We start from the raw sequence: 27,316 nt of genomic DNA on the forward strand, positions 1-27,316 counted from the left end.
TGTATGTATATCCTGGCTGACACGCCTCTGCAACATCGTGTGGACATCTGGGGCAGTCCCCCTGTAATGGCAGACTGGGGTGGTGGTCCCTTTTTTTTTAAGAAAGGGGACCGGAGGGTGTGTTCCAACTATCGGGGGATCACACTTCTCAGTCTACCTGGTAAGGTCTATGCAGGGGTACTGGAGAAGAGAGTCTGACCAATAGTTGAATCTCAGATACAAGAGGAACAATGCGGGTTTCGCCCAGGTCGTGGAACCCTGGACCAGCTTTTTACCCTTACCAGGGTCCTGGAGGGTGCGTGGGAGTTTTTGTGAAGGCATTTGACCATGTCCCTCAGGGGAACCTGTGGAGAGTGCTCCGGGAGTACAGGGTTAAATGTTCATAATTTCTCGGAACAGCCAAGATGTCGGAGGGTGTCCAGTATGGTGACCTCAGGATTTCACGTCTGCTTTTTGCAGATGATGTGGTCCTGTTGGCGTCATCAGGCTGGGACCTCCAGCTCTCTCTGGACCAGTTTGCAGCCAAGTGTGAAGCGGCTGGGATGAATATCACCTCTAAATCTGAGACCATGGTCATCAGTCGGAAAAGGGTATAATGCTCTGTCCAGGTAGGGAGTGAATTCTTGCCCCAAGTGGAGGAGTTTAAATATCTTGGGATTTTGTTCACGAGTGAAGGAAAGATGGAGCGAGAGGTTGACAGGCAGATTGGTGTGGTGTCTGCAGTAATGCGGACCCTAAACCGGTCCGTCATGGTGAAGAGAGAGCTGAGCCAGAAGGCGAGGCTGTCAATTTACCGGTCAATCTACGTTCCGACTCTCACCTATGGTCACGAGCTTTGGGTAGTGACCGAAAGAACAAGATCGCGGATACAAGCGGCCGAAATGAGCTTTTCTCTCCCTTAGAGATAGGGTGAGAAGCTCTGCAATTCAGGAGAGGCTCAGAGTAGAGCCGCTGCTCCTCCACGTTGAGAGAAGCCAGCTGAGGTGGTTCGGGCATCTGGTAAGGATGGTCTCTGGACGCCTCCCTAGGGAGGTGTTCCAAACATGTCCGATGGGGAGGAGACCCTGGGGAAGACCCAGGACACGTTGGAGGGATTATATCTCTCGACTGTCTTGGGAACGCCTCAGTATCCCTCTGGAAGAGCTGGAGGAGGTGGCAGGGGAGAGGGAGGACTGGGCCTCTTTGCTTAGGCTGCTGCCCCCGTGACCCAGACTCGGATAAGCGGTGGAGGATGGAAGGATGAATGGATACACACACACACACACACACACACACACACACACACACTCACACACACACACCCTCACCGGCCACTTTATTAGGTACATCTTGCTAGTAAAAGGTTGGACCCCCTTTTGCCTTCAGAACTGCCTTAATTCTTCATGTCATACTTTCAACAAGGTGTTGGACACATTCCTCAGAGATTTTGGTCCATATTGACATGATAGCATAACGCAGTTGCTGCAGATTTGTCGGCTGCACATCTATGATGCGAATCTCCCGTTCCACCACATCCCAAAGGTGATCTATGGGATTGAGATCTGGTGACTGTGGAGGCCATTGGAGTACAGTGAACTGTCATGTTCAAGAAACCAGTTAGAGATGATATGAGCTTTGTGACATGGTGCATTATCCTGCTGGAAGTAGCCATCAGAAGATGGGTACACTATGGTCATAAAGGGATGGACATGGTCAGCAACAATACTCAGGTATGCTGCGGCATTTAAATGATGCTCAATTGGTACTAAGGGGCCCAAAGTGTGCCAAGAAAATATCCCCCACACCATTACACCACCACCACCAGCCTGAACCATTGATACAATGCATACTTTCATGTTGTTTACCCCAAATTCCGACACTACCTACCACCTGAATGTCGCAGCTGAAATGGAGACTCGACAGACCAGGCAACAACAAACTCAGTTCCCTGTTCTTAGCTAACAGGAGTGGCACCCGGTGTGTGTGTGTGTGTGTGTGTGTGTGTGTGTGTGTGTGTGTGTGTGTGTGTATATATATATATATATATATATATATATATATATATATATATATATATAGATATTGGTTGTCACAATAATGTATCCTTCACAATAAAAACAATACTCTCAAAAGGCGAAGCACATTGTTTTAAACCATTTACCTTGGAAGTGGCACCTTGGAAGTTTCCACTTTACAACAGATACCATGTTACAGATGTCACAGTGCCCCCAGTCATCACATAGATTTGTTAAATTCCCGCATGACTTAACATAATGAAGCCAAAACGGGTTTTGGGTAATAACTACAGATAATATTGGGCTGCCATATGGAGAGTTTTTCCAATGCACATATTTTACTCATTTACATTTGTAAAATCACCACTTATTGTACTGCTATTATTTATATTTATATAATAGTGGTTTTTCTAACAGAGTGAACAGTAAGTGGACACAGTGTTTAAAAAACTCCAGCAGCACTGCTGTATCTGATCCACTAACACCAGCACAACACACACTAACATGTGACAACCACATCAGTGTGACTGCTGAGAACGATTCACCACCCTAATAATACCTAGTTTGTGGTGGTCCTGACCAGTGAAGAACACACACACACACAAATAACATATATAATATAGGAATATAAATACATATGTGTTTAAAAATATTTTCTAAAAGCTTTAACAGCAACAGCCTGACAGCTTTTGTAAAGATAGATTATAATACAGCAGTGAAGAGAAGCGTTTTGCCAGCAAGAACAATTTTGGAACCAAAAGTGATTTTGGCAGGAAAACAACTTTGGCAAGGGCAGTCATTACAGCAGGCAGAAACAGCGGATGCTTTTTGGCAAAGGAAAGGTTCTGGCAGGTGGATGGATTTAGCAGAGTCTAGGGGAATTACTTACTGTTGCAAAAAGTGACAATTTCACAATGACAAGTGTTAAAGTGTGTCACACTGAATTTTACAGCACTGACTGCTAAACATGTGATTTGGATATCAGCAGCAAATTCACAGTGCCTACTTCATCAACAAAAACAAAGGCACATGATATGAAGACATGTTTTCACTATGTTCCCCTTATATTAGTTCACTTTCAGGACAATCTCTCAACAAGAAGTTGTGACTAGAGATGGACACTAACTACATAGGGTTGTACATATCTCTGCTGTCAGAAGAAAACCTTGTATCCCCAAAATGGTAACTTTACAGGAAAAGAAAAAAACTGCTTTAATTTCAATGTAAGTCAATGGAACCAGAATTTTCCCCAGGTCATACAAAGTAAAGTGCAACAGGCAGCAATTTATGTAAAAAAATGGAGATACAATGTTTTCCTCTGACAGCAGCAATATGTAAACTTCTGATACATTTTCACTTTTTTCCTTATCTGCCTATGTTCAAGTGATAGTACTTTTACTTGTTTGTGAGGAAAGAAATTTTTTGGCCTGTTTATACCTTTCATTAACATGCATTTTCACTTGACTGTGTGAAAAGCCATGTGTAAACACCCCCGAGGACACGTGGTAATTGCATTATGACTGGATCACTCAAACCATATAGGGAGGGTGGTCAAAGATATTTTAACATAAACGTTAACGGAATGTGTTTTCATTATCAATATGTAATACAATTACATGACTGCATATCCATTTAAGTGCATTCTTTCACTCTGGAGTGATGAAAGCACTGGGCCTGTTTACACCTTGCATTAACATGGCCATTATGCCCATCACATAGTCTTGGCCCTGTTACCAAGCATTTATTTTCAGGTTTTAATTCTATTTTTATTTACTCATGGTATTCAGGACCTGACAGTTAACTGCAATGTGTGTCATTTACTGGAGGTTTCAGATTGTCTTGAAAGAACAATTAAAAAACTAAATTAAATTAAAAACTAAAACAATTAAAAACTAAATAGTTAGTTTCCTTTGTGGAAGTTAATCAGCAAAATAAGCAGAATGTCTAATCAGCCCCACTTCTGGACTAGAGCAGCAACACGCCTAGACTAGTGGACCCTACAGAGACCTGCTCCAATGTAAAATGTAAAAGAACAAACCACAAACCCAATTTGGCACAGCAGGTAAAATACAGATCAAAACAAAGAGCAGTAATTTATAAATCTAGTCTGAACTGTACAAGATATTCAAAGTTTCACCTTAGCAGCTTTACAGTGTTTTGTAAATATACACTCATCCTGAAACTGATGCCTGTAACATGTTTGAGAAATGTGGTGGCATTACACTAGATGGCACTGCATAAAAGCCTGTCATGTTTCTGCGGATATCACCACATGGGCTCAGTAATACTTTGACAAACCATTGTCAATAAACTCTGTCTGTTGCTGCATCCATGAATGCAAGTTAAGACTGTACTACACATAGTGGAAGCCATATGTCAACAGTGTCCAGAAGCGCTGCTGAATTCCCTGGGCTTAAGCTCATCTGAAGTAGACTGATGCACAGTGGAAATGTGTACTGTGGTCTGACAAGTCAACTTTTCAGACTGTTTATAGAAGTAATGGATGTCACGTTCTCCAGGTCAAAGATGTAAAACCTAATCCAGATTGTTACCAGCAGAAAGCTCAGAAGCCAGGACCTTGTCATGATATGGGGGGGCATTAGTGGGTAACTGGCAGATCTGTGAAAGCACCATTAATCCTGAACACATTTTGGAGCAACATATGCTGCCTTTTACACATCATCCTTTAACATGACAACACCAAGCCACATTCTGTATGTGTTACAACAGCATAGCTGCAAAATCAGACAGTGTGGTGCTAGACCTCCCTGCCTCCCACTGAAAACACATGTTGCATTATTAAGCTCAAAATAGAACAATGAAGGCCCTGTATGTTCACATCCTTTTTTGAAATTTGTACTAGTATATAATAGCATATACTGCACTTTGTTTCATCATCATGTACATTTCACATAGTCATTATATAACAGTGCAAATGTAACATTTTCATATTAAAATATAATGTGGAAATTTTTACCATTACCTTATTAGCTTATTAGTGGGAAACAGGACATTTCAAGCTACCAATGGTGTATTTTTTTCAGATGTCATGGCACTTAAATATGAAAATGAGTAACATTAGGAATGCTAATTGGCTATTACCTAATTTACTGCTCTATTTTATTTTTTTTTTACTGCTCTATTTTATTTTTTTTTTACTTTTGTGATAAATATTTGAATACTTATTGTTCACTATATAGGGTCCACTTATATAACTATACCAAACTGTGTTGCTTTTTTTAAAGGGAAAATCACACGAGTAAGTAAGACAAATGTGATTAATTGTGATTAAAGACACAAAAAAGTGAATGATAGCAATCTGTCATTTTAATTGTTTTGCAGTTCTAATCAATCTAATCTTTCTTAAGTTTAGGAGTGAATCAGAAGTTGGAACTCGTGTTGTGGTCCTAAAAAAACTTAAGCATGCATTTTATACATTGCATCTTGGTAGCAAACCTGAAATATTGTGATACATAATAGCCTTAAAATAGATTCAAGTATTACACTGTTTACATTTTTTGCCATATCACTCTTACTTTGGAATGCTCTGCATTTGTTAATTTTTCCACATGTGCACTGCTGAACTGCTAACTGGAGCTGAGCATCTCAATTAATTCACTTCTGTAACTCAGGTCCACTCACACTGGACTACTGGTGGTTCGTCCTAACTTCTTACAGCATCTCAGCCTACCTTTCAGCCACAATCTCCTGTGTCTGAATGTGTCTCTCTGTAATGAGCTACTGGTTGGTTTTCTACCTGCTTACTCCTCAATAGCCAAAGAATGAATACTGATAATAACATAAACATAAACACTGACAGTTACACCCCTATGCAGTCAAACCCCCACAAATCACACTAAGCTGTACATATGCTCTCAGGCAAAGGCAATCTGTTGGACAGCTTTGCCAGGCACTCACCATCTTGTAAAGGTCAGATACACTGAACTGGTCTGGATCCACCATCTCAAACTCTTTCCTAGGCACCAGATCTAATCCCAGGTGTCTGTAGAAGTGGAGGGGAAATGACAAAAAGGAGACAAGTTAAGAAAGTCCACTCAACGTCATGTCTTGACTTTTCTTTTTCCATCTCCATAATACAATATTTGTTAGTTCTGAAGTTATTATGTACAGTAAAAAATTAAGCAACAGGCGTTTTTTCATTATGAAGATAATAAGTTTCAAAGTGGGACTCCCTCAAAATTACCCTTACTGCTGGGGGTTGAATTCCAGCTGCGCCATCTGCTTTCAGGGCGGTTTTCCATGTGATCCTCGAAAACACAAATTGGCCGGATTTATTTGCAAGATGATGGAAATGGCAAGAAAGGAAGAGAATCTCCCTTGTTGCTAAGCAAGCCAATCATTAGCCTGGTGCATGGTCATGTGAGTCCAGCAATCCAAGCATGTTAAACTGTCTGAAACTGTTTGAAAAGACGCTGTAGTGTCTAAATTTTCCAAATTTCAAAAAAATTCTGTTGTTTGTCTCCAGGTTTAAATAAAATAAATGAATAAATACATCAAAAAAATTCAATCTGGTATCAGACTTTTGGACCTCACTATATATTTGAACTAAGTGAGTGTTGCCAAATAAAAATAGACTTCTACAGAAGGAAAATGTAAGGAAAATGTAGGATATGGGCTTTTTAAATAGTAAGATGCTCTGCATAAGAGCAAATGCCAAATTCATAAATGTACAAACATACTGTCATGTTTTACCTTTCCTCTGTACCTATCCTCAGCTACCTGTCCCTCCTGCACACCGTGTTCCACTCAATGAAAATAATGTTATGATTAATTTCAATTCCTGTTGACTTTAAAGAATCATCTGTAAATGAGGTATGTGAATGTGAAGAGCCTTTGAAGGTTTAAAAAGACTCCATGTACTGTAAAAGGTTACCAATTACAAGCTAATTAAAGTTGTTTTTTTTTTTTTTCTTGAAGCCAAGCACCATTTAGGAACCTTTATTTTTAGAGCCATTTTATAGTTTGCAGTTTCCAGCTGGGTAATAATTGCAGTTTCAAGCATCTTACTCGTTGCCCCAGTCCAGGCGCAGGGTGATGTGGCGCTTGACCTCACGGCTCTGTTCCTGGGTCATGTGACCTGAGATCAGCTGACGCCGCAGGTCCATCAGCTCGTTCATCACATGACGCAGCTTCTGAAACAGCTCGACTCTGTGTTTCTGTCACGTTCAATCAGAAGACTTCATGTTAACATAAAGCACACAGACTGTAACACACATGTTCAGCATACAGTTACAGGATGACAAAGATCCAATAATTTCTATTTCTATGAATTATAATAAAAAGAAATTCAAGAGATAAAAGCAGAAAAAAGAGAGAGAGAGAGAGAGAGAGAGAGAGAGAGAGAGAGAGAGAGAGCAGGGCAGTGCATTAGTCGTGCTTGAGAGGCAGTTGCATCGTGGCAGCGTTGCCCAAGGCTCAATTTCTGGTTAAAGCCGTGTAGTGAGAGATTACACAATCCATTGTTGCCAGGGCAACCGAGGTTCCTCCAGAACTAAACCACCTACACACACGCGCACACATAAACGTGCACATGTGCATGCAGGATGCAGAACACACACACGTGCCAACGCACAGGGGGGCACCAAAGTTCAGACTGGCTGCTGAAGAGTAACGCACCACGTAAAGCTGTTTCCACAGCACGCCCCATTCCTGCAGCGTACTGGTGCTTTCAGTGATGATCGGATCCTCCAGAGGAACCACTGTCTCACACTGCCTGCAAAGCACAAAACATGCAGTTAGATAAACCCATCACCACAGGCAAACTAAGGCCTGACTAATATGAAAATTTGATTACCAATACTGAATTTAACCAGCTAAATTTTTTTTTAAAAACAAACTTTGACAACTGTCAACTCTGTATGCTGTGACTGAGTTTGAGTGAGTCTCTGGGAGAGCAGGCCCACAAATTCATTAAACATGGAGTTTATTTGCTCTAGTGCTCCTGGTGCTGAGGAGGCATGCTGCTTTAATAAATTATTGAATTGCAACCACTTACCCCCTGTTGGTAACTGTTGCTTTCTTTAAGTGCACATAGTTGGTTGGAAAAATCCCCTGAAGAAAAGCAAAACAGCACAACAAAAGTTTTTTTTTTTCAATATTTTCTGTTGCATTGCATAGCTTAGTGAGGACTAACACTGACCATTATGTAATATGGACGAAAGATGGAATCATGGCTTTAGTGGCTCACTCAGACTTGCTGACTAACTACATAACCACACTGGAGATCATTACGGAGCAGAAAAAAAATGTTTGACTGCTCTTTCTTTCTCTCTTTGCTCAGAAGCAGAGGTTAGAACATAGTAAATGCATTTTTTTTGTAAAGAGAATGTGCCTGTATCTGTGCGTCACATATAGACGGTGAGGGGGAGAGAGATATATATATATAAAGAGATGGGGAGAGAGAGAGAGAGAGAGAGAGAGAGAGAGAGAGAGAGAGAGAGAGAGAGAGAGAGAGAGAGAGAGAGTGAGTGGTCAGGGAGCTACGAAATTGCACAAGTGGGAGTAGGGATTTAAATAGAGCTGCAAAAACGCATGTGCACACTCACACACCAAGTCTGTTAATGACCTTTGTGTCCATTTCCATTAACGTCCTTTACTAGTTGTCTTTTTCGTGTTTTTTTCCTTTTTTTTCTGAGCGCTATACTGCTCTCCCAAGTTAGAAAAATTCCAATGCCAGATATATGGCCACCAAAATGACCAAAGCACGACTTTTATTGACATACAGACATGTTTATATTAATATATGTACAGTACTATGCAAGTCAGAGACCCTTAATTTATTTAATTTGAAGTCAGAAAATTATAAATTTTACAGTGTCTGGAAAAACAAGGCAAACATAGTTAACGGTAAGATTGCACAGAAGCCTTGACAAACAAATATAATATAATTTTTTCAGTATTTACTGTGCCCACCATTGGCTTTTATTATAGCTTGTCAGTTTGTCAAAGAAATCTGCAGGGATATTTTTCCACACCTCCAAAGTTTGGTCTTAGAAGCTGGTTGCATTTTCACAATCCAATTAATGCAAAACACAATCAGTGATGTTAAGGTCTGGGCCCTGGAGTGGCTAGTCCATTGTTCTCAGCCTTCCTTTTCTTAGTACTGGCTTCTTGACAGCTACATATTCTTTCAGACTCATAACATTGAGTTGTCTGCTCACAGTGGAAGGATGGACAGAAACACTTGTGGATTTTTTCAGATCTGAAGTAAGAGTGGAGCTTGATATTCCTATATCTCTCAGAATTTAAAGCTTTAAGTATAGTTTAGCTGACAGTGTCAGTTATGGTGGTCTACCACATCTTGTATGGCTGTTTGGAATCCTATTTTCTCTACATCTTTTAACTGTTTTGGACAGTTTTAAAAACATTTGATTTTTCACGTACTTTCCTTTGAATTCTTCCTTCCTTATGCAAGTGTAATGTTTTACATTTAATATTCTCAGAAAAAATCTCCTGAAAAATGAAGAGCCATTTAGACTGGAAACTAATTAAATGAATGGTGGTCTCTGCCTTTTGCACAGTGCCATATATAGTAGAGGGAAAACCCCTTAGCTGGAAGGTGAAAATCTAAAAATAAACATATGATATTTTCACCTTCCAGCTAAGAGTTTTTTTCAAAATCCAATTAATCCCAAACACATTCAGTGATGTTGAGGTCTGGGCCCTGGAGTGGCTAGTCCATTGCTCTCAGCCTTCCTTTTCTCAGTACCAGCTTCTTGACAGCTACATATCCTTTCAGACTCAGAGCACTGAGTTGTCCTTTATATATATATATATATATATATATATATATATATATATATATATATATATATATATATAGATGTGTGTGTCCAAACTTCGGTTTGAGGCATATGAGATCTGGCTCTAATGTGTGAGTCTCACAGACAAAACATGTGCTGTTCAGTCTTACCTTAACTGTCGGTCTTTTGGTAGAAAATCCTCTGTACCATCCTAAAAAACAATATCACACAGTTACTGACCAATCAGACAATTAATGATCCAATAGGACTTGCTGTGCTGATGAAAGGTATAAAGTGAATGATTAACTGCTTAAGCATCTACAGGCCTTACCCTCGCATTTCTCGAGGATTTGGACAGTCTCTCCAAGCTCCAGCACCAGAGACTGACTGACAGAACTACGGAAACTGCTTATCACTAAAACAGAGGAAAAGAAGACAGCAATGAGTGATTATGCTCACTTGAGAAGACTAACTAAGAAAAAGGCTGAAAAAGATTAAATGAAAGCCACAAATAAAGATACTTAAAAATAATAATAATAACCCTACAGCTACAAAGATTTTTATTCAATGTTTTGCAAACTGCACTGCACTAAATCCATTTAAACAGGCCTAACTGTCTTACTTAAAGAAACATGAAGTCAATCATCTTTAGGTACTAACAGTATGCTCAGAAAAGCGTTTTGTTACATAATTTATCAAGATAACGAAAAACATATTTCCTAGCTCTTCCGATAAAGAAGTACTGTCATAGCAAGAAGCAATAAATGCCATTCTAAGGGATATCACCCAATCTGGCAACCCCGCCCATGTTACTGAGAAGTGCATAAGAAAAGAAGAAAGAGAGTCTTCTTAACAAAACTGCATTTAAAACTGAATACAGCTTTTTGGTTAACTTTTGTCAGTAGTGGGACAGTGACCTTCACTGCCAAGGACACACTGTTAGGGATGTGGCTGAGAAGGCAGCACGGCTGTCTTACTAACAAAGCTAGCTACACTCGCTGATGTTAGATTGGCCCAGACACAATGACAATCTATTTCTTTGACAAATAACATGTTAGCACATCGTCCACTGATGAGAAAATATCTTGCCTTGAAGACAAAGAGTCCTCAACAGCAGCTAACACGACACTTAGCAGTGTTCTCTTAGCTTATCAGCCTCCGTTACGTACCCAACACAAAAACCTACCAATAAACTCCTTTAGCAGTTTTTTTAAATAATATAGCTGTCCCAGTCATGAATTTTAGCTCATGATTAACTGTTACACGAATACTAACAAATTAATTGTCTTTTCTTTTTCTTTGTTTGCAACTATTAAAATACAATCAGCCAATTTGGCTATTTTTGCCACCGTATTTTCTAGCTAACTATGTTTACTTAGCAGCTAACACTGTATTGTCGAATCAAAACTGCAGATACTCATCTAAACGTCTACAGTTACACAGAGTCATGTGTGGAGCAAATTCCTTTACCGAGTACCAGAGAGAAAACACAAGTAAAAACACTCATTCTGCTAGCATACATGCCAAAAAATTAAATGAACTACACAGCTAACAGATAAACAGTTCCTCTGTGCTGCCCTCTAAACATGTTACAGCGGCAAGTAAGAAGTTAGAAGTTCCACCATGTGTCCCAATGAATGCATTTACTGCTTTCTTTTATCTGAATTTATTTGCCTACATAATCACGAGTATCTCAAATGACTGTGATAAGACAATTCTGTTATTACTGTGAAAGTCCTACCGAGAAATTAAACAATCTTTTAAATTATATTTCTCTGCTTTTATATTTATGTGCAACACCAGTGCTGTCACATGAAAAGTGTACAGCTCTACATTACCTTTGGCCAAAGTTGAAAGTGGGCTTGTTGTTGTTGTTTGTCCTTCCCTGTAGTTACTGGATATCTGTTGCTCCACTCTCAGCCTGATCTAGGCCCTACAAACTAGAATCTAGGCCTAGGCCTAGATCTGAGCCTGGTCATGGTCAGATAATGTTGCAAGTTCTTTCAACCTGTTCAGCATACAAAGTAGTTTTGTGGGGCCAGATGTGAAATTTTGGGCTGCATGTGGGTTGTAATGTAGACTTATTAGGATGGGAACAAACTGAACAAGACTGCATGTGTAACAGTAAGTGAAACAAACTGTAATTTTAACTGTGAAAAAAAGAGAAGCATCATTGTAGCACGGCATGTGCTACCCTGGGCTCAAGGAGGACGCTGGAGATAACTCCTCTGACAGTAAAGCAGTCTGCAGTGCACACACACACCCACTCTGGAAAACTCACTGTGGAAAAGCCATCTTTGGAATTGATCTAGTTAAATGTTTAGTACTTGCTGATGGGGATTGCTAACCCCACTGCAGTGGCCTCAAACTACTGCGATATGAGTCATTATTCTAATAAGCCAATCACAAGCCAGTGAAGGAGCCAGGAGGGGGAGGAGCCTCAGGCCTTCACTCTGGCTCTGTAGAGCTGTAACTATGGAAACACTAGCGAACCGCAGTGAGAAACACTGTGATTGTCATTTTTTACAGTTTTATTTCACTTTTATTGCTTTTTTTTCCTTCGTATCACCTTTTCTCATCTTCGCTTCACCCACTTGTATTGAAAACACCATTTTCAGTTTGTTTTAATGAATCAAGGTTTTTATAGTTTGTTTTCATGACACTGGCACAGCTGAGGGAACTGGTTTTGTATGCAGTTAGCTCCTTTGTGCTGCTAGCAATTCACTTTCAGTGTAGATCTGAATACAGTGGGCTTACCATATAAGATCTGTGTCAGTTGATGAGCTGAGAAAATCTAATTTGCTGTTAAATTGCCAGCTAAACAAGGAAAGAGAAGCTGAGCTGCATGAACACAACCACTACACATATAGGTAAAATGAGAGAAATAAAAAATAAAGCAATATTGCTCTCTTTCTAGTCAGCTGCGCTCAGCCTCTCTATGAACAATAAAAACTGTAATTTTATAATATCACTCCCACATGATGACTGAGACCGAACTGAGCTGGTGGAGATGACTCAAATGGACAGACACAGGTACTCTGCTTACAGAAGGATCCTCTGGGATATCATGATGAATCTCCACAAATCAACATTAGTTTTACAGCTCTGTTGCAAAGCTGATTATCTGTGAGTCTCCTGTTCCGTTGCTTTGCTCGAACACCATCACTATTCCTCTACCAGTGTTTTAGCTGCGTCAGTGGATTTCTGAGCTGAATTGATACTGAACTGTTATGTTGTTGTTCTTTTGCTTTCCTGTTTCGCTGAGAGCAGTAGCTGCTCTGGTGTGACAATTTATGACGAGAGACAGATGCTGCCACTTTGTATACCCTGCAGCACAAAAACAGAAGGCACACTTATCCCCTGTTCACACCCACACACACACAGTTTTGATATTAGAACACCTTACAATAGTTTTGTCTCTAGTGACGTTCATAATCATATTATTTTCACCACCATAAACTGAATAGTCCAAGCCTTTTCACCTCATAGCCCACTTACTTACTATTAGAAAGCCTACAGCAAAATTTGTACTAAAACATTTTATTTTATTTTATTTCTCAAGTGCTGAAAGCTGAAAACTTCGGTTTCAACAGCAATTTTGTTGTAGTTCTTGCATGTATTTTTTCACTGATGTGAATTTATGATATTTGTGTGGTTTTATATACCAAAAACAGCTATAATTAATTTTTACATGACCATGTTACAGCTTTAAAAAATGTTTACATATCTTTCACATTTATATATGTACTTCTTCATTTATTGGAAATGTTTTATTTCCAAAAAGACAACATTGCTTGCCAAAGGGATAACTGGCACAAGTCATTTTCTTAAAAGACATAAATAAAAATTACTTAATCAAAATTGCAAGACGTGCGTTACATGTTGCACATCATGCACCTGGCAAATCATGGCTCATAAGAATAAAAGTACACAAAAACAGTTGCCTACATTTCAAAATGAAAAGAACTGAGCTTAACAAGCTAATTTACAGTCAGGTCTTGTGTTTCTGTGCGGCACTTACGTTCTGGCTAAAATGAGTTACTTGTTTTGTCTGAATAACTTGTTAGGCCCATTTACACTCAATTTGACTTTAGGAGTAGCTGTTGCGACTCGTGTTTTCACCCAAATGACTCGTCATGGGTGAGTCTTCCCAAAGGAGTTAGCAAAGTTATTAGCTATTACGTATTAGTCCTGATATTTGTTGATTTGTCAACTGGGAAACTGAAGTATTCCCAAACAGGAAAGTACGAGCTAAAGCTGATTTTCACTGCTTGCCCTTTCAAACATCTTGGCTAATCAGCCACCTAAAGTACACAGTGCTGAATTTGTTAAAATACATTATATCTTAATCCTTGTAAATATGTAAGGTCGGATTTATTTGTTTATTTTTATTTATTTATTTTTACTGTGAGTCCAAGTTGGAACTAATTTGATAGAATAGTCTGTATGTGTAAATGATCACTGTTCTAACTGGCTGCCCTTGTTTAAAAAAAAAAGCAGTCTAGACTGCAACACTCCTTATAACTTCAGCATGAATGTTCAGAGCTAAACTGTGGTGGGCTGAAAGGCTGTTATATATATAAATGTGTTGGCCTTAATATAATCATGTTCTTGCAACTTAAATCCACTTTTCCAAGGCATGTCTCTCTGTGGTTAATTTATTACATAATAGATACCATAATAATACCTGTAAATTACAATTATTAACAAATTATTATTAAAATTAAAATCAATATTGTCCTAGCAACCATCCTTAATCAACAGCAGTAGCCTGTTCTTCCCGTTATTTAATCTTAAATTAAATGTACAGGGGAAAAAAGGTTTCTGTTATGTTTCTGTTACGATATTAGGTTTTCGTGCTAGGTAACACAGTAATGTTTGGGTGGCTATCCTCACAATAAGTGTTCATCTACCTCAGATCTACCTCATAAAACTTTTTTTTATATCCCAGAAATCCAGCTAAATGATTACACACTAAGTGGAATGTTTCTCCAATATATTTTTTACAGACACTAGTGAGTGGATGAATGAAATGCTGGGGGAGAGTATACTGTTTCTAGAAGCAGGGGGACAAAAATAGATGAAGCTGTTTTATCCACTGTTTCTGCAAGGATTTTTATTTCATGAACCACAGGTTCCCCTTTAGCATAAGCCTGAGGCCCACCAGAGGGTGCTTTGCGGCCACTTGTGGTGGGTGGCCCAGTTGTTAGGAAACCTTGGAATAGTCTATACCAGTGGTGCCTAGATACATTGGCCCAGAGGGCACAGACCAAGGTTTTTGTTAGCCAGGAAATAATAGTAAAACCTCCCCACAAATGAAAATCCTAAAGAACTTAATTTTCTACTTAATTTTAACCAAGACAGCACCAGAGCCAATAAAAAAGGGATTAAGTGGCGATTAAACTATCCTCAACATTTTCCCAAGACACAAAAAGGCTCAGCTTTTACAGTATTAGCAAAGATGCCAAGATAAAACTAAAGTAGGCTGCTGGCAAGACCCTGGCCATAGTATATTTTGAATCTGTGAGCCAGCCACTGCATCTTTCAGTGGCCCTTAAACACAACATTGTTGGACAGCTCAAAGGCTTTGGAGGAGAACATTAACTGCCATTTCTGTTATGTCAGCTAAGAGAAAACTCAAGGCCACAGATGGCCTCAAGGCCACAGATAGCAAAACATGGCTGCACCACTCTTGAGTTCCCAACCTCTCATAAATAGCACATCACATTTGGGGCAACACTGGTCAATATCTTCATCACCAGGATTAGGGCTGTTATTACTGATTATAGCAGTACCTCAGGCTAAACAATAAATATAAATTTAACTGAACAATTACAAACCATGCCTAGTTTTTCAAAATTAAAATATGTTTTAATATTTAAAAAACAATTGAGGAAAATTGGTATTTTTCGTGCTGGATGAGTATCGGATGCTGCCTCTTAGGATATGAGCTAAAACTACAGCTAATTGGACTGGTGACCTGTCCAGGGTGTATCCTGCCTTCCAAACGAAGACTGCTGGGATAGGCTCCAGCATCCCCCCGTGACCCTGACGGAGAAGCGGCTTAGAAAATGGATGGATGGATACAGCTAACAGTTACCTTAGTGTAACTGACTATTGAGGTTTATTTAAAATTAGATTTAGTTTAAAAAAGCACAACATAACTCCTATGCCTCAGCGTTATTGGCTGGACAGAATTCACAGGTTTTCATGTTTTATACTGTTTCTCTCACTATAAGAGAACACTGTGCTGTCAACCAGTCCTCACTACTAGCCTAGTCACTGAGCTATAGGCTCAAATACAACCAAGCTAGCCTTATTGCAAATAGTACTGTAATAGTAGTCATCAAACAAAACTGTGAAGAAAACAGAGATTCTATCACAGAGGTGGGTTTTAACTAGCTACATTTACTTACATTTACAAGTACATGTAAATAAGTAAAATATTGATGGATTTGTTCTCTCCTGAGTATTTTCAAATCACAATACTTCTACTTAGTTAGTGAGTACAGGTATCTACATTTTATTCAGTTACTACATTTTAACCATTCATATTTAGTTAATAATTTGTTTTTTGTGCTTAATGTCATTGTGTTTAGTTGGTGACAAGTACCTTTTTGACTCACTAATTCTGCACCCTTAAGTTCTTTTTTGGTAATATACTTTTTCTTGTACTTGAGTCATTATTTTACTCAAGCATTAATACTTTTACTTGATTATGGACTAAGGCTACTGTACCCACCTGTTTTATCATTTTTGAGCTCAAAATGGACACCACAGACAAGTGTTTACACCTTTTAGGGACAGAAAAGAAGCCAAACTGTGGTAAGGCATCTACACAGTCAGCTGCCTCCAATCTAAAATCTGTTTACAGTCAGGGATTTGCACAAGTCAAAGCACAACAGAATTAAACTTCAACACAGTGGCAAAACAAGGATCCTGACATAATTAATAAACTATTCAAAAATGATCTCAAAGTAATAAAAAATCACAATGCTGTTTACTCATATTGTTAGGGGGATGCTCTAATGTAAGCTGATGGTTACATCATAGCCATCATAGACAACATAGGTTGTCATTGCTAATCATGGGTCAAAGGTATAGAATTGCATAAGTAGCAATATAAGGTGTCCCTGAGCACCACCACGAAACCCAGGGACGCAGTGCTGGGGTTAAGCCAATATGTTATGCTTACACAATATTTCAAGCAAAAAGAATCCCAGTGAGGAATTCCAACACAAAAAAGCTCACCCTAAAGAACACATGCTATACTGTTCATAATGCTTAAAGCAAATGGATAAACTAAAGATTTGTCATGGATTATAATAGCTCTGATGCTCTGATCTCTTCATTAGTGTATGCATGGAAATCTGAATACAGATTCGAAAATGTGTTAACTAATTTTAAAAAGAGTTTCTATGGTAGAATTCATCTGGGTTTTGTATAGGAGCTCTATAATTGCATACAGGCCTGACATGTTTTAGGGGTGCAGCCCTAAAACTGTACTTTTAAAGAGGAGAGAGAAAGACCAGTGGGCACACAGTGTTGATCTGATGCCTTTCTGATATGATGTCTAGAACATGCACATGAAACACTACTTGGGATAGCTGAAAATAAGATGAAGATCAATGAAACTAAAATACTGCTTAATAATTACTTAGATATATCTCTCTGCTTAGAAATCAACTTGGCTCATCTTTTAATCTCTTAAAAATGAAGCTTCTTCAAAGGTTCTTTAGTAAAGAAAAAAGTTCTATATAGAACGCTGAACACTCAAAAATTAAAGGGTTATTTGCGTTGTTTTGATGTAACAGTAGAGGATGGGACAGGCCAGCTGTAGATGGGTCTATACAGAACCTTTTAGAAAAGGCTTCTATATAGCACCAAAAAGGTTGAAGAACCATCATATCAGTGTGTACAATATAGACCTATATCTGGCATGAAACATTAAAAACATATATGACAATTAAGTCTAAAGGGAAAACGATACTGTGGTAGGTTCTGCATGATACTATGCCTACTAATCGAAGACTCCATTGAAAAAGATGTCTACAAAAAATGTTCCAACCGACAGCCACAGGGAGCAATCTTTTTTGTGGACTTTCAGCCCATCATTATATATTCTAGGGAAAATTAATGCATGATTATCAGATCTGTTGCAATTTTTTCAAGAAAGATAGTGAATTGAATTATAAAACAACATAGAGGCATTTACCCTAACATTACTGTAATATAAATACACATCCATAGACAGTGCAAGTAGGTTACTCAGCACAGCCTGGCTTTAAGGAGGAAAAATGTAGGAATTTACTAATGCACACATGTTTGTAGTCTCAAAATGTTTCAAATGTCTACAATTTAGGCAGGAATGGCAATGATTAGTATTAAATGTGTCTGAGTAAGTCACTAGTTAGTTTGACGCTAACATAACGTTAAAAAAATCTCACTAGTAAAGGTTAGTAATAGTAAAGTGATGTTATCTGGATAAGCAGGCTTTTTACACAGTAGCAGTTTCTACATTCAACACTGCTATATGGAATATTCTACCAAATTGGTTCAAAGTGAGTGTTCGAAATACATTTTGGACTTTCAACTGACTTAGACTTTACACTAAAATCATTTTGCTTTGAATGACCCTATACCTTAATTATGAATATTTTATTAAAACAAATGATTGAACATTCAAATTTCCAAACATCCAAATAAGCAAATAACTGTTTTTTTAAATAGTTTTAACTGTGGAACTGCAGTTTGAACTAATTTGTTAGAAATAAATGATCCATATGTTCTTAGAAAAAGTTATAATGTAGGCTATAGAAATCAGAAATTGAGATCCATCTTTTTTCAACCCAATTTTGCTGAAAATTTATAAACTAATCACTATCACTCAACTGATCAATTTGATCCTTTAGGGCTCATTTCTTGGAAGAATGAATTTTCCTGTTACTTAAAATTAAAGTGCTGATCCAGTGTGTAAACACCATTAAAGTACTGTGCACTCCCCAGTCCATTTAATTCTTATATAGAAACTAAGCTATTTTTCATTCACTGTTCTTGTGATGTCATGAAAATCAAACCATTTACATATACTTGCCTAATCAGTCTACAGCAGTTTAGCCCCACACATTCTCACTAAGGTTACAAGGAGTACAAAGCCTAGTCTGCTTTAATAAAAACAGCCTGCTTAATTCTAAGGGATAAACTGTAAAAAAGTAATGTAAAAATTAATTAGTACTGTTTTTTTGGTACACAAAACCACACAAATGTTATAGGTAAACCTCAGGGAAGAAAATAAAATAAAGAATATGGGCAAGATAATGAAAAACACATGCTCCCACACATGCTTAATTCAGAGTGGAAGACAAGCACAGCAGGGTTATTCAACTTATTCAGTTTTTGGGGGAGCAGTTTAGAGACTACCCTCGTCAAACACCCCTGATTTAACATGTGTTAATAGCCAGAAGTGATTGAGCTGCTGAATTAATAAATTGTGCTGGAACCACAGAACCACAACTGGATACTCCTGGCCTAAAGCTACTGCTCACAGACAGCAATAAACATAACACAAACCAGAAGCCAAACCACACGTATGACATATAAAATGTGACACCGAACACACACCAATCACACAAGTAAATGTCAGGTCAGGTCAGATAGATGCTATGTAAACAGTGCGGCACGCTTCTGCTGAAACATTTCTTTCTCTACAAGCTCAAAGAAACTGTGGTTTTCTGCAGTATCTTACTTTTAGACAGACCTTGGAAATATGTATGTTCTACAACAGTATGTATGAATGATTCTACTTAATTAGTTCTAACTGCAGGCCCACAGTATAAAAAGTATTTTAAAAGAAACAATTACATATTTAGATCTGCTCAGTGACAGGCTCCAAAGTATAACCTACATTACAAAATGTTCTTCCGCATGTGTGCAATTGCATGTTTCCACCAGGGAGGTCTCCAAATTCTCCAAACTAACATAGTGTAGCGTTAATTTACAGTCAAAATGACTGTTAAGTTGAAAGCCAGAAAAAAAATAAAAGCAGAAAACATTTTTATACAGAAAAAGGCATGTAAGCTTCAACGTCCTTTGCCTTTATGATCCAGTCTTTCAAGAAATCTGCAAGGATAGTAACAGCCCCATTCTACACCCTACACCTCTTTTCAGACCCATATTCTTTCAGATGCTAAGAGGAGAGGACAGCTTGTTTTTCTTTTCTCTCTCTGAAAGCTTTAATTAATATTAATCTGACCGTGATAGTTTTGGTGGTCTACCAGATCTTGCACAGTTAAATGTTACCAGTTTGTTTTACCAGCTTAGTCATTTGACATATATGCAAAACTTACATTGTTTATAATTATATTATGTCATTATGATCTACAACGTAACGTGAGATCAACTTTATTATTACTCAAAAGGGGTTCAATACAGTTATAACTGATTTTTGAATGAACTGATTTTAACATTAGAATGCCAAATGCTGCAAGCTATGCTGCAGCGCTGCACTGTGCCTGTGCAATAGCTGTGTACAGTAGCAGAGGTCTCCAGCTCAGACAGCTGATTTAATTTATGTGCACAACTGATCTGCTGAACAAGATCCTTCACTCCTGCAGCCAAACACACTGGAAGGCAATGAAAATTACAGCGATGATGGTATATATCTCGTTATTTATGTTTGACATGATTCACAGCTCCAACTACATGCAAGTTTCTATAAAAGGTTCACAAGTAAATGTTGTATATATGCCGATAATGGTGTAGGCCTACAGTGAAACCTTCCCCTCAATGATGATTTTAATTATTTGTTTGTTAAACAAAAAAGATTGTTTCTATGCTTTTGCCTACTTAAACTGGGGGACTGAAAGAAGAAGGAAACTGTTTAACTGCATTTGCTAAAAATAATACTGTAAATAAAATATAGTAAAATATAAAAAGTATGAATTTGAAAACAATAAGAAAAGACCTACATGTAGTGAATCATGCACGATTCAACAATGTATTTCCACTGAAGCATGTCAAATCGCTTTCATTGACAAACACCTAGCAACACCTTAGCAAACATCTGAAATACTATATCAACCACCTAGTGACCAAAGCAACCAACGGGCATACCAGAGCAACCACTAGCAAAACTTCAGCAACCACCTGGAAAATCACAGCAAAGACCTAGCAACACCCTAGCAACCATCTGGTTACATAACAGCAACCATCTAGCAACATGTAAGCAACCAAAAGGAATACCATACCAACCATCTAGTAACATCTTAGCAACTACCTAGTATACTACTGCAACCACTCAGCAACCACTTGAAATACGACAGCAAATATCTAGCAACCATCTAGGATAACATAGCAATAACCTAGCAACACCCTAACAACCATCTGGCATACCATAGCAACACCCCAGCAACCACTTGGAACACCACAGCAATGATGTAGCAACACCCTAACAAAAACTTGGAATCCCATCTCAACCACCTAGCAATTGCCTGAAAACTGTTTAAGCTATGCAATTACTCTGCATTTTCTTAAGAATATGCAGGATATATGCAAAGTTCTTGTTTTATGTGCTTTTTTTTACAATAACAGTTTGAATGAAAATATTTAAGAATGTACATATTGTGGTCTCTTGCCACATAGCAGCATAATAAACTGATGCGAGTTATAAAGTTCAAATGAAAAATGTAATCATTGTGCATGCTGCCACTATTCACATCATGCATATGCTGCTTAAAATGACAGCAGCCAAACTTAAAACACCTTCCAGCATCCCTAGAAACAACTTTATATTTTGAGTAAATCTGACCAAAACAATCCATAATCTGCACATGAAGCAAAGAGCTGAAAAGCTGGTTTGAAGAGAGATGGTGAGAGAGAAGGTGCAGATGATCTCAAATAGGCACTCATATACCACTGGTGTATACAAGCCAGGTTGTCTCATAGCTAAAGCAACCACCTAGCAACTCCTTACCATAGCAACCTCCTAGCAACCAACTGGGATACCACTGCAACTGCCTAGCAACACCTTAGACACAGCCAGTGAACTGCTTGAGCTGCGCAATCACTCTGTATTTTCTTTAGAAAAATTAAACAAAAACAGTGGAAAACCTACAGGTTTACCGACAGAAGCTGCATCAGAGGTCTAAGACTAAGACAACAGAGGCTTATAGGTACATGTATAACTCTATTCACAATTAAATCTCAAGCAGGCACTCATATTCCCACATGATACACAAGAGCCAGGTTGTTCCATAGCTAAAGCTGGAAGCACAAAAGCACAGGCTTGTTCAAATCTACATGGCGACATCATCAACATGCAGATGTAGATGGCAAGAAACCCTGTGAGGCTCTAGTTTTAAAGTTAGCATTTTGGGACAGACTTACGCCACATGCAGGGCCAGTATGTACCATACCTGGTGAGATGATGTTAACAGTTGTACTTTTTTGTATTTCTTTTTAAAGAAAATATTTTCTTTTCTTTTCTTTTCTTTCTTTCAGCTGTTTGTGCTTGTACATCAAAAACAATCAATATAGTTACACAGGAGTATGAGTGTAATAATATACATATATTCCAAGTCTTATGTGATTTTTTATTCTTTTTAGGTCAAGATTCAGCCCCTATAGTCTATTGTACTTCAGAAAAAAGTCAAGTAATTTGAACAGACCTCAGAAGTTGGGTCACTATTCTATAGTCAGCTTCTTAGCAGTATTAGGATCTAAGCTATTTTTCTTTTTACAGAAATTAATGGTGTTTTTTGTTTTTTTTTTTAATCCGCCACTGTCACACCCTGTGGTAAGCTAAAATGTTCCAAATCTGATATGTTCTGCCATACGAACACTTTTCCTCTGATTACCAACGAATCCTCTGAATTATGAGGCCATTAAGGAGCCAAAATACAACGATTGCCACATGCAAGTCAATGCTGTGCACTGAATTGACATTATAAGACTGCCAACATCACCAAAATACCCCAAGCAGACCAATAAGCATTGTCAAATACAGTAGTTAAGTTGCTCTTGCAGTTTGAGTAGCTGTATATGTACACACACACACATACACACACACACATATATATGTATATGTATATATATATGGCAATATGTACACAAGACAAAATGTAACAGCTTTGGGCCATTTTAGTTTATGATGCGACAGTAGCAATTTATATGGTTTCTGCCATAAAGCAAACCAGCTTGAATCTGGAGTTCCTAATTTGGGCAAGAAGACAGCTACAAAATGATGCTCAACTTCAAAGGTCTATGTGGTTGCATGCAAAGCTTAAACCATGCCAACGTCACACCCACTTTACTTGGAGACTGATGGGCATATTAGTTTTAAATTTTGATTCACTGTTTAGAATGTATCTTTTACACATTATTACTAGTAGTTGCAGTCATATGCAAATGTTTGAACACCCCTGGTCAAAGTACATGTTTTGCTGACTGTCTAAGTTAAAATAACATATCCTCTACAAACATAAATATTACACTTTTCTGCAAATTTATCTGGACAAAAAGTGCATAAAATGAGCCATAACTTTAGGACATGGCAAATGTAGCTTAGCCGGTGACGCCCAAACTTTTGCATGCAAGTGTACGCCCATATGCACATACACGTCCAAGGAGAGCTGATTTACTGACAGGTGCCCAACCAAAAAAGAGTCCTGTGTCAGATTACTGGAGCTGTCAGGCATATTGCCTAATTGCCTTTTCAATGGTCCCTTCTAATGTGAAAAGAAGCCACAGTTCTGCCATGACGCCCATCAAGTGTGCTCAGCTTTCACTGGAGCTCTCCATGGTACTGCAGGGACAGCCATACTCTCTGCAGTAAAATGAATACAGAGTCTAAGAGTATGAGAAATAAACTTCCTCCTGCCCCCACTGGAGGGAATAAATACAAATTAATTATGAGTAGACAGTCACAAATAGTGAAATTAACAGAGGCGTTTGAATCAAACAGTCAATCAGAGATGTATGAGACGAGCCTAATGGCTGATGTGAATCTGTCAGAAAACACCTGGTTTATAAAAGCAGAGACCGTGTTAGACACATACATGATAAAAAACAGGAGAAAACAGTAGGTGCAGAGTTTAGTATGAGCTGTCTTTAAAGCGGGGTTACAACATCCAGAAACAGAACAATCCCTAGGTATCTACCGCAGCGTTGACGACGGTTGCTAGGAGACGTTGCTAAGCAGCGTCAAAAAGCGCGCACCCCAGCTTCAGCGCGTGCACCTGTTAGAACACTCGTCATCATCAGCGCCCCCGCGCGTTCACGCGGAAGAGCGGGTTTTTGCTTTTTTCCCTCGTGTGCTACTCAGTGATGGGAAGTTCGATTCAATTTTGCGAACCGATTCTTTCTGTCCGTTTCAGTGAATCGAACGTTTATTTCAGTAAAAGGTTGCTGTCATATTCCAAAGTAATATGCTGCGTTATGATTTTATGTTAAACTGTAAAAAGACTGCTTATTTTCAACCTAGAATGCAGACGTGAACGTTGCGTGGGTGCAACAAAAAGTTTGATTCACTTGGCTTGCGAATCGGTCGGGTTCAAAAGAACGATTCGTTCTCGAGTCTAACGGTACAGGGTTGCGTTATAAGATAGCGAGAAAGGAAAACGCTAACTGTGGCTGTATTACAGCGAAACAACACTTCGCCCCACACTCAGTGAAACCTGTGTGGGTTAATAAAGGCAAATTTCTTCTTCGATCTAAATCAACAAGCGAGAGCGCGCGTTATCAGTTCATCGCGTGTCAGAAACGGCTCATTTTCTACACTAATTTGAGAACCAGTCAACATTTCCATGATCATTTTACGAAACTGCATTAGTGAACATTTCAGTTCAATTTGATCCACATGAGTCACTAACGCGGGCTAGTGAGTGTTGTCAGCGCAGCACTTCGCAAAGGAAATTGTTGCATTGGTTTAAATCCGAGTCGTGCTCTACATTCAGCACCCACAACATACTGAAATTATCCAGGGATAGGGATATAAACGCACACTCACCAACTCCGAATTTCTCATCCTCCGTTGGGATCCACATTATTTCTAGTGATGGTTTAGATTCCTCGCAAGCCGATCTCCATTCCGCTGGTGTCGTGGGAGGATGCTCGCAAGATGAAGGGCTCGGCTAGACGGACTTCACAGAACTACATGTTCTATGAGCGCTACATGGCAGCACGCCGAGGAAAATATGAAAATGCGACCGTTGGGATGTCCTCTTTCATTCCCGCAGTCTGTCACGGTCGCTTCTTTTCGTGTTTTGCCTCCCCAAAACGCGAGTCATCAGTGAATGCTGCAGATGCCCAGTCTCTCTCTCTCTCTCTCTCTCTCTCTCTCTCTACCTGGGGTAATGAGCGGAAATCTGATCTCGGCTCTTACTGCTGCAGTATGTGAGCGCGCTCGAGTCGAGCTAATTTATTTATTTTAGCTCTTGCTCGGCTAGCCTAGCTCACACATCCCCTCCTCCTTCTCCTCGCTCAGTGTGAGGCTGAAAGGCCAGTTCGAGTCGCCGCCTCTGCTTCTTTCTTACTGGACTGGCTGAACTGCAGAAGCTCGCCAGTTCAAACTGGTCGTCGAGGTTCTAGAGAATGTGGCAGAGTCACGCTGCGCCATCTTCACCACTGTCACATGACGCCCGCTAAAACATCGCCAGCCTCAAAGCTTTTGGAATTGCAAACATTTTAAAGAGGAAATTCAGTTATTAAAGAAATACATCTGCATACTCCAATCATTTAGACGTAAACAGAACCATTCCGAGCTGCGTGATGGGAAATGGTGCATCAGGGAAACTTACAGACTCGGATTTCTTCACAGTGGTGGTGATGGGAACCAGAGGTCGCAATGCCTACAACACTAATCCAGGCATTTTATTTACTGTTTAAAATGAGCAGTAAACCTACATGTGCCTTTTAAGTTTGCACATATAAAGGGGATGATTGCAAAACAAAGGTCAATCCGAAAAAGTATATCTTCTTTGGGGCCTGTTTTGTACGGAGCCCCCCTGGTGACATCCTGTATTAATAAAAATAATGTGTGGCCGCAACTTAGTAAGATGTAGGAATGAGAGAAGTAAGTTGTGGCCATATAATTTTGATTTTTATCTTGAGATAACAAGATAAGTAACTCATTATTTTAAGATAACAACTTTTGTTATCTTGATATTTTATTTATCTCAAAATAACAATCCAGCAAATTATAACTATCTCATGGCCTCTCTGGAGTACAAAGCCCTGCGTATGACAATAGTAAGATAATTAACGTAATTAAGTCATGGCCATGACATAGTAAGACGTGGGAACGGGAGCCTAATGCATGGCCACATCTTAGTAACGCATGATCTCGTTCCCACAACTTACTAAGTCATCGACCCGACCTATTTAACTCATTGCCATGCCTTACTAAGTCATGGCCACGACTTAATTATCTCATTCCTATGCCTTACTAAGTCATGTAATAATGTAATAATAATGTAATAATGTGTGGCCATGCATTAGTTTTATTCATATGGGATGTCACCAGCCGGGCTCCATGCTGGACTTCCGTACATTTGTAACTGTTTGTTGTGTAATGGTTCTCTGTGAGACAACTCAAAATTGTTTCTCAGATGTTTGGTTTCTATCAGCATTGCTGAGAACAGCTCTGATTCAGTAAGTTTCTCTAGAAGGGAGGATTTCACCACAGCCCACTCTAAATGACTCTGTTTACCTCTTAATGTTACAACCCCAATTGCAATGAAGTTGGGACAGTCCTTTTCCTCTTTGGCCCGGAGGACACGACGTCCATGATTTCCAAAAACAATTTGAAATGTGGACACGTCAGACCACAGGACACTTTTCCACTTTGCGTCAGTCCATCTCAGATGAGCTCAGGCCCAGAGAAGCCGGTGGCGTTTCTGGGTGTTGTTGATATATGCCTTTCGCTTTGCATGGCAGAGTTTTAACTTGCACTTGTAGATGGAGCGACGAACTGAGTTCACTGACAGTGGTTTTCTGAAGTGGTCCTGAGCCCATGTGGGAATATCCCTTACAGAATGATGTCGGTTTTTAATGCAGGGACGTGGGATCAAAGGTCACGGGCATTCAATGTTGGTTTTCTGCCTTGCCACTTACTTTCAGAGATTTCTCCAGATTCTCTGAATCTTTTGATGATATTATGAACTGTAGATGATGAAATCCCTAAATTCTTTGCAGTTTCACGCTGAGAAACGTTCTTACACTGTTGGACTATTTGCTCACGCAGTTGTTCACAAAGTGGTGAACCTCGCCCCATCCTTGCTTGTGAACGACTGAGCCTTTCAGGGATGCTCCCTTTATACCCAATCATGACACTCACCTGTTTCCAATTAACCTATTCACCTGTGGAATGTTCCAAACAGGTGTTTTTTGAGCTTTCCTCAACTTTCCCAGTCTTTCGTTGCCCCTGTCCCAACTTCTTTGGAACATGTTGCAGGCATCAAATTCAAAATGAGTGAATATTTGCAAAAACCAATAAAGCTTATCCGTTTGAACATTAAATATCTTGTCTTTGTAGTGTATTTAATTGAATATCGGTTGAAAAGG

General features: G+C 39.0%; 1 protein-coding gene across 1 annotated transcript in view; it reads right to left on the bottom strand.

The window, feature by feature from the left end:
* The window catches only part of LOC108434414 (dedicator of cytokinesis protein 3-like), a 101,533-nt gene extending 76,154 nt beyond the window's left edge, over nucleotides 1-25,379 (bottom strand). Inside the window, exons 1-7 of the mRNA XM_017709513.2 lie at nucleotides 24,762-25,379; nucleotides 10,089-10,172; nucleotides 9,928-9,968; nucleotides 8,011-8,066; nucleotides 7,632-7,728; nucleotides 7,023-7,171; nucleotides 5,913-5,997 (exon numbers count right to left, since the gene is read on the bottom strand). Of these exons, the coding sequence (XP_017565002.1) occupies nucleotides 5,913-5,997; nucleotides 7,023-7,171; nucleotides 7,632-7,728; nucleotides 8,011-8,066; nucleotides 9,928-9,968; nucleotides 10,089-10,172; nucleotides 24,762-24,798 (549 nt within the window). The 5' untranslated portion in view covers nucleotides 24,799-25,379. The remainder of the gene's footprint in view (nucleotides 1-5,912; nucleotides 5,998-7,022; nucleotides 7,172-7,631; nucleotides 7,729-8,010; nucleotides 8,067-9,927; nucleotides 9,969-10,088; nucleotides 10,173-24,761) is intronic.
* Between the last annotated feature and the right edge of the window lie 1,937 nt (nucleotides 25,380-27,316).

The sequence above is a fragment of the Pygocentrus nattereri genome, chromosome 29 (assembly GCF_015220715.1).
Source record: "Pygocentrus nattereri isolate fPygNat1 chromosome 29, fPygNat1.pri, whole genome shotgun sequence".
In the NCBI taxonomy this organism is placed as follows: Eukaryota; Metazoa; Chordata; class Actinopteri; order Characiformes; family Serrasalmidae; genus Pygocentrus; species Pygocentrus nattereri.